Here is a 12,457-nt window from a genome sequence, read left to right as displayed (position 1 = left end):
TACGATTTCACCTTCAGTTACTTCCAAAAAACTGGAGCATAGGACAATGGCTTGAAAAATTTGTACAATTATAAATTTAAGTATGCGCTCCAGGTGCTGTCTCCTTCAGCTCATAAATCAGAAGTGCAGGATCATCTCAAAATTTTACAGCTTCTAATTTAAAAGCAAAATGAAAGCAAATCATCAAGCAAGAACATGTTTGTAAAGCACTAAAAATAACGCAATACCAACAGGACAACATTATTGATTCAATGTTTTATTTTCAAGTTTTGCCCAAAACCTACAGGCAAAAATTATTTTTACATTATAATAGATTAAATATCCTGAAATAAAACCAACACACTCCAGGATTTAACCCTGATAGCACAAAGGCACCTTTCTAACAGAACTACACTCATTGAGAAGTCTCAGAGCTTTACTGAGAATCCAGCACAGAAATTCATGAGAGAAACACATTAAGGATGTGTGCTATTGTAACAATGTCCCAGTAATGAGGAAAACCTTGACCCTCTCAACACATCTGATACTACTTGATGACGACAGTGTGCTTTTGGCGTGTTCTCACATGACAGACCTGAGTCACTAAAGCATTTTTCCCTGACCTACTGCGTTTGCTTTGACAACCCCCCAAAATGTAACTTTCTGAAATAAATTTAAAACCTTGCATTTATTTCTAAATTTTGGACTACTTAAAACCTTAGGAAATTAATATAAAAATATTCTACGATTTTGAAAAAACAGACTGGGAGTTTAATAAAGAGTTAGGCAGTTACAAGTTTACAGTGGTTTTACCTGTGGAGTTCTTGGTAGAGCTACCATGCTATGTAAAACATTGGGGGGAAAGATCACCTCTTTGGTAAAGAAATACAGTTTAGATTATATACGTTTTCAGAGGTTATCTATTTTATACCTTGAACAAAAGATACAATGTACTTTGCCAAATAGAAACTCAGAAAAATGCCAAACTTATTTCACATAAGTCAATAATCAAAGTGTAACTAATAGGGACAGCTGAGGAGAGGAGCACCCTGCACAGCAACATGACACCAGACCGGAAATCTGCTAATTTCAAGCTATCTGTTCTATACACTATGTACCACGCTAGTATGCAAAACATTTTGTTGTAGTTCGTTATAATGCCTTCGCATATTCACATTAATGAAAGTGAGCTGCATCATGTGAAAATTTCATTGATTACTGCACCAGAGTACAAAAGTTGCTGTCATCTTTGCACTTTTCCCCCCACAGTACTACTAAGCAAGTATACTAAGCAAGTTGTGCAAATTGGTTAAAACATTAAATTTAGGGGATGTAAGACAGATGTAACCGAATTATAAACTTGTGCCATAAATACAGTAGAACTGAATGTAGTTAGGAAAAGATCATAAGGAAAAAACGAAATATGTTTCACAAGACAAACTCTTTCTCATTAAACAAGTGCTGACGAAAAAGCCTTTAGCCAAATGCAAAGACATTTGACCAGGCTGGTGCCACCAATGTATCAAGACAAACAAAAAAAACGTAGGACATTCCACCACCATGGCTAATAGTTGAAGACAGATTTTTCACCTCCAAGAAAGGGCAGTCAGAAAGTTAAGTATGTGGAATGGCCTCAAAAACTATCCAAGCTGTAATGTTCACTGATGGACCTGATGGATGGAGCCAGGGCTGGGTCAGATATGACAGTCCTAATCTTCTCACACAGATGCCAGCAAGGAGGTTGAGGTCTTGCACTGGAATAATTGGTAGTACACTAACTGGTAATTGGCAAGTTCCCGAAGGTGTAAATTTGACTGCTGCTGCTTATATTGAATTTCTGAGAAACCAGTGCGCCGAGGCATTAAGAAGGAAAATGATACTCATGCATGACAATGCTCTATCACATGCTGCCAAGGAAGACAGAAGAGCGCTTGATGAAACTGGGCTTCAAAAACACCCATCTGATGGAACAGCCAGCATCTTTGCTCAATTTGAATCCCATTGAAAACCTATGGAGCGTTATCAAGCAACAAAATTATTCCTCGGAACATCAGCTTCCTTCAAAAGATGAACTGTAGGGTGCTAGTTCAACATCAGCAAGAAGGGATCTACCCTCAGAAATGCAGAATCTAACCAATTCAGTGGAGCAAAGACTCATTTTTGATCATAACTGCTCATGAGTAAATAAGCTCTTCAATGCGGAAGATTGTTATGTAAGAATTTTCTCAACACCTTTACTGTCTGTTCTAAATAACGATAAAAAAAAATCCTGTGTTTCTGTAGAAATCACCTTGATAAAACTATTGTTGCAATTACATAGGTTTGCATAATAGCGTGGCACAGTGGAAAAAGTGCATATTTTGGTAAATCATGAATCTCTCTCCAAATATTGCATAACACGTGGCATGATTTTGACCACATTTATACATAACTAATACCAATTTCGTGCAATTTTCACTAGTATCTACTCATTCATTTTTGGAATATCGGATAATTCACGTTATGCATAATAATAGCATGACACAGGGTGTAACATGCATTTCTACATCCAGAATTTAAAGAAAAGCATAACTCGACTGAAATTACAATGAATGACATTTTCTGTTTAGACAATAACCTTTAAAAAAAAAAAAAAAAAGCCTGAAATGCAAAACTAATGCTATAAAAAGTATCATTAGACAGTGATGTAAATAATTTTTAAAATGAAACATCAGTTCTCTTTCCAGAATCAATCAGTGATACAATAAGAATAAGGACATGGTACATCTACCGTAAAAACAAAATCAGAATAAAAGTGGCAAACGTGGCAGTAATTTCCAGTGACAACACTGGAAAAAAAAACCTCTAAACAAGATTTCATGACACTTTTCAACAATAGTAGAGATGGGAGTCACCACTGTGAAGGTGAACAATCATTTGGCACCAAACACAGATGCCATATATCAAAACAAAGAGGCAGCGCTGGTTCCTCATCAATAAGACAGACAGACAGAAATACATTGAGGGGGGGCAGATTTGTGTACAGTATCCAATCTCCATTTCACAGCCATGAGAAGAACAGCTGTTTTTTTTTTTTCTTCATTTTTTTTCCCTTTCTCCAGTGTGGCATCCAGAGAGCAGCACCAAAATGTGAAGTTGGCTTATTCATCCTGCACCCTCTGACTGGATGCAACGTCGCAGCACAAGTCATGCCAGGCACCGGTCCACTTCATTCCACTGCAAACGCACAGTACACCTCTGTATACGATTACTAGCACTGTTCCATTTTCAGGTGTCCTCCCGCAACGCCTGCCGCACAAGCACCTAGACTAGAAATACACCGTAAAAGGGATCTAACATCCGTGCCAAACACGCAGATATCTACTGGCAGAGGTGCGGGCGGACAGGCCCATTTAAGACGGCTGGTGAGGTTCCAGATGATGCAGAGTAGTGCTCCGGTGAGGGAGTTGTTTTCCTTCCCTGTCCAATGCCTCATGCTGAGGGCCAGAATGGACCTCAATGTCGGGGTCGACCTCCTTCAAAGGCACGGTGCTCCACATGAGCTGGAGAGGAGAAGTCACATACCCACTCAGATTGGAGGTTCACCAGCTCAGACCTCTTGGACCTCAAGCTGCATAAACAACTAAACACTCAGTAAATTTTAATAACCAAGGCAAAGATTCAAAGAGCTGAGACCCACACACTCCACTGACCATGAATGCTGAGAGCCACACTTTGAGTGATTAAAGGCGTGAAATAGGGATGTCCCAATCAGCTTTTCTAGTTCCCCAATAGGATCCATTCAATATCTATTTCTACTGATTTCAAGTCCCACATACACATAGATTTGGCATTGCTGAATTCTTCGTTTGAGTAAGGGTCTTTTTAGAGTCCATATTTTTCATCCGAAATTGTTGCACATTTAAAAATAAATATGACCTCACACTGTGTCAATCACGTTTACACACCAAATCCGAAACTTTCATCTGTCAACTGTAAAGTTTTTGGAACAAGTTCAATTTTCAACTGAACCAAAATGATGGGCTTCTTTTTAATATGGTCCAGTATTGTTAGTAGCATATCAAACTGAACCAGTGATGTTCTGAAATACACCCATCAGGATAATTCTGTATTTCCTGTATCAGCAGGTAAAATTCTCCCTGCCCATACTGGCTACTTGGAATCGGATGGACCCAGTATTTTCTCTTTTTTTCCTGCTCAGAATAAGTTAGAGGACCACAAAATCATCCTCACTGCTTGACGAATCCATTTAGTCTCATATTCGAAATTTTTGCAATTACAGAATATTAAAACGCATTGGACTGTGAAAGGTTTCTGTTTGTAGCGGTTATCATCGGATGACAGATTATAAAAACCTATATGAAAAATTCAGACTTTGTGTGCAAAGGCCTTACACTTCGCAATTTTGCAGTGTCCTTCCTTACAAGGTTTCTGCAAGTGCATAATTTGATTCGTTGTATTAACTACATTCTTTTGCTACCTCCCTTCGAAAGGATGCCATTGCAAACATTGCAGGTAGCTCCCAGGCACCATTAAGTTTCCAATTTAAAGAATTTCCACACGGCTGACATCTCAGTAGTTTGTATTTTCAAGCCAGGTGCCTCAAGCTAACTGTAGCATGTGACATAACTTTACAAACTAATGTCAACTGCGCATGGGCGGGAAATTAGAACAGACTGTGCTTTAGGTCAAGCTATGACAGAGGATACCTATAAAAAATTTTAAAAACCTGGATCGATCTTTGATATCAACTTTGGACATCACTGGAGAGTACATAATGTCACTGTCTACAACATAGCACAAAAGCACTAGAAGTTATGAATGAAATGAAGACACGAGTGGTGTAATACTTACGCTTATAAAATACTGCTTTGAAAGATATTTGTGGGAGGAGCTCATAAATTTTCCCAAGGATATTTGCTTCACTGGCGTAGGCAGAGTTCCCGTTCCAGACCTGAACCACGTCCTCCCGGTCCCGCACACTGACACTCACACCAACAACTTCATCTTCTGAAAATGGAGTATTGACATGCAAATGCATTTGCATAATCTCTAATGCTTTTTTATGGGGAACCAGAGTTATTAAAGCAATGGAAGACATGTGAAAGGAAATGCATTTGCATAATCTCTGCTTTTAATTCTAGTAAAGAGGTTTTAAAGAAAAAAAAAATAACTGAAGGCTTAATTTTAAGGAGAAGCAGGCAGAGGACTAAGATACTCAGTGAATTTATTTATAATAGTTCTTGCTTTTAGAAAGCTTAGATGAATGTGTGGAGGTTTCTTCGGTATAATTATTTTAATGAAAGTAAAAACTTCTCTTTGAATGCAAAATTAAAAGTTTCAAGGCGTCTTTAACAGAAGCTGTCACATTGTCCTAATGCTTGAATGTTCCCTGCAGGCTAGCCCTAGTACACCTGGGTATGAAGATTATTCTGCATTGCCCTCCCCTATAAACACACCGGTCAGCCTGTAATCAATACTGACCTGAAGCACAATAATCCGTAAACTGCTCTCCAATAGTAGCCAGCAGCAATTCTTTCCAAACCGCACACTGTCCAGAGAGAGAGAGAGAGTCCTTTTAAGAAACCGAGTCATTTGCATTCAGACAGGGACTCACCAGTCAGACTCACGCTACTTACAGTGCTTTCTTTGGGTACTTTCATCTTCCATACTCCACCCTTGGCATTACTTTCATCCTCCCTGTTAACAGTACAGGGCACAATAACCAAAGCATCCATCTACAAAAGAACGCCATAAACCACTGTTTCCCACACTTTCTTAATCTGCCACTTGCGGACCTAAAATCAGCATTCGGCAACTGCCCCATTATTTAAAGGAGAGGTGATCCAAAGCGCAAGCACTGCGAGACTGAGGGGGACACTCACCACAGAGGCCTCCTCTCCCCTCTCATTAAGTGGTAGCTGCACCTCAGAGGTAAGGCGGACACTACGGGGATGTTGTTGTAAACACTCCAGAAACACTTCATGGATGAAACCAAGAGGAAAACAGAAAAACAAGTAAAAGATTAAAAGCAGCGTCCCTCCTGTTCTTATTAATACAATACTCACTTCTCTTGGAAGCACAAAGAACAGCAACCGTGTGGGACGGCTTTGCTATCTCTTTTTTCTGTTATCGTTGTCAGCAGGGAATCAAAACCAGCCGAACGACAGACCTTTACTGCTAGCTACATGCTAACAGCTGCCAGTCAAGAGACTCTTTCTACCCTAAGCAAACGATACAGGTGCCGTTCCGCTTTGTGGTTTAACTTCTTGGTTAATAAAGCTTGGGCTGAAGCTGGTGACTTTACAACAGGTTTCCTAGGTCTGTTACTTGAGACTGCGGTACAGAGTTTGTCTTGGGTAATAATATGTCTTACGACTCCCGCTGTCATACGGTTGTTGTGTCTGGCCTGGACACCTTGCTATGATGAATCAATAAGGCACCTGAATGGTTTGAACAGTGTAGATTTTCTTGAGGTTCGATTCACACTCCGCTGCTGTCGTTCCTGGTAATGACCTGTAGATGAGATAAATGTCAGTTGACAAGACATTTCTAGTTTCAAAAAAGACCTTGCTTTTCTACAGGGTTTTAAGATTGGTCATTTCTAAAGATCTGTAGTAGGGGTGCTCAGTCCTTCACCTGGAGATCTACCAGCAGAACTTAGGTGCGGCCCTAATTTAACATACCTGATACACATAATCAGGTCTTTCAGTAGCATCTCAGTATTACAGCCACCTATGTTAACATCACTGATTATCTGTATCAGGGCCGACCGCAGGGATGTTGCCATTTTGTCTCTATGTTGACTGTTGAGTATTTCCCCTTTGGTCTCTCAGGGTCACTAAATGAACTGGGTAACAGTTTATCATCACTGGACTCTGCTCTCACAGTAAACATGAGTTAGCACACTTTCAGTTTGTTATTGTCCATGACAGATCAGTAATCCAGCTTTAGAAACATTAAACCACCTGCAAGGCACATAACATATTTCAACACACTGGCTCCCCACGATTCAATTTAACAAACAATGAATTGAAACTTCTGTACATGAAGGGCTACACAGGCAAGTCAACAGACAGTTTCTACAATTGTCAGAATCATTCAAGTAGAAATAGATTAAATTTGCATTTATCCTACCTAACACTTTAATGTGACAAACCAAAAACAACTTATTACAGTAATAGAGGGGGGACACAAATTTTACAAATACAGAAGAAACTGCATATAATTCTTCTGCTCAACTTCATGAAATGCCAGTTACAGAACAGAAACTAGACAACATAGTTCTGTCAACAAGGGGCTTCCCAGATATGGGTATAAATCCACAGATCCAAAACAAGCAGATGCCCCATCGCCACCTGTCTCTCCACTAAGTACAGTTCCAGTACTAGCCTTCATGACAGCTGTACAAATCAACAACATGGAGCTGGCTGAGAAGTTTTACAAATAAGGGACACTGCAAACCACACTAAGATTTAACAAACTCTACAATAACACAGCGGCTTTGGCAACAGAACATAGCAGAACTGTCTACACCTGAAAAAGCCTGACCAGCATTTCTTCAGGTCTATTGAGCTGAAGAATTCACACTATGGAGGACTAAGATTTCAATAAAGAAAACACACTTACTGGCATCATGAGACTACTATGAAACTTTGGCTACCTACTAGATGAGATAAAAAATTTTCCACGACAAAAAAATTATATATTCAAAAGAGCAGCACTTCTACTATAAAAACCACAGTTACTATGAAAACATCTGCAAATAGGTTTATAAAATATAGCGACACACCACAGATCGTATATTTAGCACACTATTAAAAAGCTTAATAATGAATAGTCAAAACTACTAAATAAGAAATATTCATCTTTCACAGTCCATTAACTATAAAATGAGGCGATAGGCGCATAGAGATGAATAAAACGTCGAAGAATTTAGCCACACTTCCCATTGACACCATCGCTACCTTCAAATTGCTTGAAAACTTACAGAAATGACGCTGGATCGAGGGGGGGATTGTGAAAAATGATTTTAGCCGGCAACATAAATATGACAACTTGTGGATAAGTAACGCATGTACTCTTTTAAGTGCCTAGATGCTTAAAGAGCCAGTTCACAACGCAAACACTCGGCTCGTGAATGGATGCTTACCTGATATTATACAGATCATCGTGTATTTGTTGTGATGTTTCGTTGAACATGTCCACCCTATTGTTTAAACGGCCAATAACGCGGCGTTTGCTTTGTAACTAATAAGCCATCCGCGTCAACACGGAAGTCTGGCCGCCACTTTATGAATATTTAAACCGATACGATGATACTTCAGCCAAAAAATAACAATCATGTCCAAGTAGCTACCGCTAGCAGGTTAGCTAATTCCCCAGCTAGCTACACGGAGGCCATTGTAGGTCGGACGCGGCAGTGGGGTTACGCTGTTCTCTATAAGCCAAAATATAAAATAAAAGAGGTCGGTTTGCTGGTCTTCGTTCGTACCTGTCAATCCAAAAGGTCCACGGTGAATGCAGGGGCAGGGAGGTGCCGTCGTCCCCCCTTCGCGTTATCTCCTTCCACTCCTTATCTTCGAGGCGCAGGTCGCGCTCGCCGCCGCTGACCGAGCCGCTCTGTGCCGCTGTGCTCAGCTGCAGATCCGGGGATGCGGGGAGCGCCATGTTCACCGTGCGGAAAGCGGGTAGCCGAGTCTGCGTTCGGCAAAGCGAAGGGCGCTTCTGCGCGCCTACAGCGGCGGTCCGTACAGCTGCTGACTCACGGCCCTGTACCCCGCGTCATCAGCCCGGCATCAGCCCCCGCCCCTCGCGTCCGACGCCGGTCAGCGTCCGCACAAACCGGCCGCCGAAGCGGGGCGCTGGGCTGCAGGAGTCGGGGTTTCACACGGCAACAATCACCCCGTACGTCCAGCTAAACACACTGATTGACATGGGAATGTTAATAAGCCCAAGAATGAGGAGACGGGAAGGCGAAAGGGATCATAAAAAAGCAGATCGTGACAGTCTAGGACTGACTTAAACTGCAAAGATGAAAATTATTATGATTGGCTAGGTGACATTGCCCAGTCGTATAATACACTATACAGCCAATTTTAGAATTAGGTATAAAATACCTTACCTAGGGTGACCAGATAATCCATGTCAGGGAGGACACTTTGAGCTACTTCGGGTTTTACAAACTACTTTCAAATTGAAAGGCTCCTGTGCTCGGCTAAATAGTTCAGCTCTTCTTGTGCTTTGACTGGTTTGTTTCGTTGACTGAAAGACTCATCCAGCTGTTTTACATTAGCATTAGTGACACATGCATGATTATAGGAGACTGACCAATCAGCACAAAGCAAGAGCTCAGTGCTCAAGTGGAAATTCGGGTCCTTTTAATTGAAATGGTAATTTACAATTCCTGTCCTAGCTCAGAGTGTCCTCCCTGACATGGATTATCTGGTCACCCTACCTTACCTCGCGTTGCAATGTCATAAAACGCCGGTGTTCTGCTATTTTTGCTCCCTTGCCAGAATTTGCTACCATAGCAGAAATTTTCAGCGGCACCTGACTGGTGGAAAGTGGGTTCGATATTAGCAAGACATTCACAGATCTTCTCTATATTTACTCTTAAAATATTACAAAAATGTGCAAACCCCACATTAACAAATTCAAGTACGTTTGTTTAATTACATATACACCTTGCTTATTCAATTACTACATCCAATAAATTGTCAAAATAAGAAATAATCTAGCTCTTGTTGTGCATTCACATGCTCTATTGACAGTAAGCGATGTTTCAAAATAAAAGTTCCAAATTGAATAACGACATTCACAACAAATTGTTATTACAGAATGCTAATATGACGCCCATATTCAAAACAGGGGATAGAAGTAATCCAGCAAACTATAGACCAAACAATTTAACTTGCATAACTGGAAAAGTAATGGAAGCTATAATCCAAGTGAAAATGGTAGATTACCTGGGTTCAAATAACATTCTGAGGGATAGCCAACATGGATTTATTTAGGAGAGGTAGATCCTGTTTAACTAATTTACTTGAGTTCTTTGAGGAAGCTACAAGAGAAATTGATCACAAAAAGACCTACAATGTGATCTACTTAGATTTCCAGAAGGCCTTTACTTAAGCTCAAAAGCTATTGCTTAAGCTCAAAGATGCAGGGATTTTAGGAACTGTAGCAGCTTGTATCGAAAACTGGTTAACAGCCAGGAAGCAGCGAGTAGTTATTAGAGGCACAATGTCACAGTGGGCCTGCGTTCATAGTGGGGTACCGCAGGATTCAATTTTAGGACCACTATTGTTCCTATTTTACATGAATGACATTGACACCAATACATACAGTAAACTGGTTAAATCTTCAGACAACACCAAGGTAGGTGGTGCAGTAGATACTGAACTAGCAGCACAGAGGCTACAACGGGATCTTGATTTAATTAGCGACTGGGCTGATACCTGACAGATGAAATTTAACGTAGATAAATGTAAGGTACTTTAAGTCAAGGGAGGTGATGCTACGATTATACAATTCCTTGGTAAGACCCCACCTAGAATATTGTGTGCAGTTTTACTCACGATACCTTAAAAAGGACATTGCTGCCTTGGAAAGGGTGCAACGTAGGGCTAGGAGAATGAATCCTGGTCTTACAGGAATGTCTTATGAGGAGAGGTTAGCTGAGCTGAATCTGTTTAGCCTCGAGCAAAGGAGACTAAGGGGGAACATGATCCAGGTCTTTAAGATTCTAACAGGTCTGGATGCTGTTCAGCCAAATGGCTACTTCAGTATAAGTTTAAATACTATAACTCGTGGCCATAAGTGGAAATTAGCGGGAGAGCATTTAAAAATGAATTTGAGAAAGCACTCCTTTAGACAGTGTGTAGTTAGAGTATGGAATAGTCTTCCTGTTAGTGTAGTACAAGCTAAAACCCTGGGTTGCTTTAAATCAGAGCTAGATAAGATTTTAACAACTCTGAGCTATTAGTTAAGTTCTCCCCAAACGAGCTTGATGGGCCGAATGGCCTCCTCTCGTTTATGAATTTCTTATGCTCTTATCTTCTTAAGACATACAACCCTTTGAAGCTGAATTCCAATGTGTGATATATTTACACAAAATCACAAGCACATACAGGGCCCACTAACACTAGTGAAACACTAAATAATAATATAAGCCAACATGTCCATTATTTTCTATGCAGATGGAACATAGCGCATCCTAATGTTCCAAAGCTTTTGGTCGAAGGTCATGACTAGATCTACACATATCATGCACTTTGGCACATGTGAAACCTGTAGATAACTTATGAAATTAGCTTATATGTCTCCTATTCATTATTTTCTATGCAGGCAGCATCCAGACTATCAAAATGCTCTAAAGTCAGAATTTAACAGCTCATTTTCAAGTTGTGGTTGAGGAACATGACTAGACCTACACATATTATGTACCTTGGTGCTTGTGAAACCTGAAGGTAATTTGTGAAATTAATTTATATGCCTCATATTCATCATTTTCTATGCAGGTGAAATATAAGCCATCATAATGCCACACCACTGCTAGCAGCTCCTATTGGATTATGCAGCAGTCACGCTCCTGTCCACTAAGTGTCTGACTGAAGTACGCAACTACACACTCCCCTTTAGGTCCCAACTGAGAAAATACAGCACCTAGCCTCGCTATTGTTTTGTGTTCAGAATAAAAATGAAACACACAGAGCTGGTTAAAAGCCGCCATGCAGGCATCCGTCCATGTGGAACTGCTTCCCTTCTCTGTAAGACAAAGCAGAAGTTTCGTAATGCTAGCGAAGTTATTTCTATAACGTTGATAGTATGACGCCAGCCCCAGGAAGCTGTGCAGCTCTAAACACGGGGTGGTCCAACCCCACAGTGCCGTCGCCTTCTCTGGGTCGATAACCACACCTTCCCCATTGATGAGGTGGCCCAGGAAGTGCCCTGGAGGAGGGTGCATTTCCGAGGGTAACACTCGCAACTCTGCCCACCGGATCCCTGAGAGCACAGCTGCCAGGTTCCAAAGTACTCAGCAAAGTCAACGGCGTGCACCAGCAGATCATCGAGATAGACGGCACACTGTTTCTGGGGGACGTGGGCCAGGACACACTCCCTGAGCCTCTCAAAGATACCTGGGGTGTTGCACAGGCCAAATAGCATTGACCAGAAGTGCCACAGCCCCTGATCAATGGTGAACATGGTGTTAGGGCAGGTTTCCAGGGTCAGATCAACCTCCCAGTAGCCACTCCAGAGGTCTAAGGAGCTGAACCACATCGATCAAATGATGTAATCCAGCATGTTTTCAATGCGTGGCAGCAGATTGGAATACTTCCTCATCACCACATTCACCCAATGATAGCTGACGCAGAAATGTTACAACCCGTGCTTCTCAGTGATGACGATCACTGGAGCCGCCGAAGGGGAGATTGATGGCACCCGCCGCTGCCATCTCTCAGATGTGCCAATTGTT

At 41.2% G+C, this 12,457-nt stretch overlaps 1 protein-coding gene across 2 annotated transcripts; it reads right to left on the bottom strand.

Annotated features, from left to right (window-relative positions):
- Window positions 1-240: 240 nt before the first annotated feature.
- On the bottom strand, window positions 241-8,897 carry LOC111842319 (eukaryotic translation initiation factor 4E type 3-like). 2 transcript variants are annotated; one of them, XM_023808818.2, is made up of 7 exons: window positions 8,474-8,897; window positions 6,423-6,495; window positions 5,865-5,959; window positions 5,619-5,679; window positions 5,464-5,530; window positions 4,834-4,989; window positions 241-3,521 (listed from the first exon to the last, which is right to left on the bottom strand). In XM_023808818.2, exons 1-7 carry the CDS (start codon window positions 8,647-8,649, stop codon window positions 3,475-3,477), a joined length of 675 nt encoding a protein of 224 aa, XP_023664586.1. In that variant the 5' UTR covers window positions 8,650-8,897; the 3' UTR covers window positions 241-3,474. The 2 variants fall into 2 exon arrangements, with proteins under 2 accessions (XP_023664586.1, XP_023664587.1); XM_023808819.2 differs by lacking the exon at window positions 8,474-8,897 and adding an exon at window positions 8,132-8,466.
- Window positions 8,898-12,457: the final 3,560 nt, after the last annotated feature.

The sequence above is a fragment of the Paramormyrops kingsleyae genome, chromosome 6 (assembly GCF_048594095.1).
Source record: "Paramormyrops kingsleyae isolate MSU_618 chromosome 6, PKINGS_0.4, whole genome shotgun sequence".
NCBI lineage: Eukaryota > Metazoa > Chordata > Actinopteri > Osteoglossiformes > Mormyridae > Paramormyrops > Paramormyrops kingsleyae.
This window is presented reverse-complemented; position numbering and strand designations above follow the sequence as displayed.

Excerpts from the sequence above, each read along its gene's own strand:
- LOC111842319 (XM_023808818.2), bottom strand. The coding sequence starts at position 8,649 with ATGGCGCTCCCCGCATCCCCGGATCTGCAGCTGAGCACAGCGGCACAG. Across the intron at positions 6,496-8,473 it reads TGGACCTTTTGGATTGACAG|GTCATTACCAGGAACGACAG; the intron begins GTACGAACGAAG and ends TCTCATCTACAG. Across the intron at positions 5,960-6,422 it reads ACACTGTTCAAACCATTCAG|TGTTTCTGGAGTGTTTACAA; the intron begins GTGCCTTATTGA and ends TCATCCATGAAG.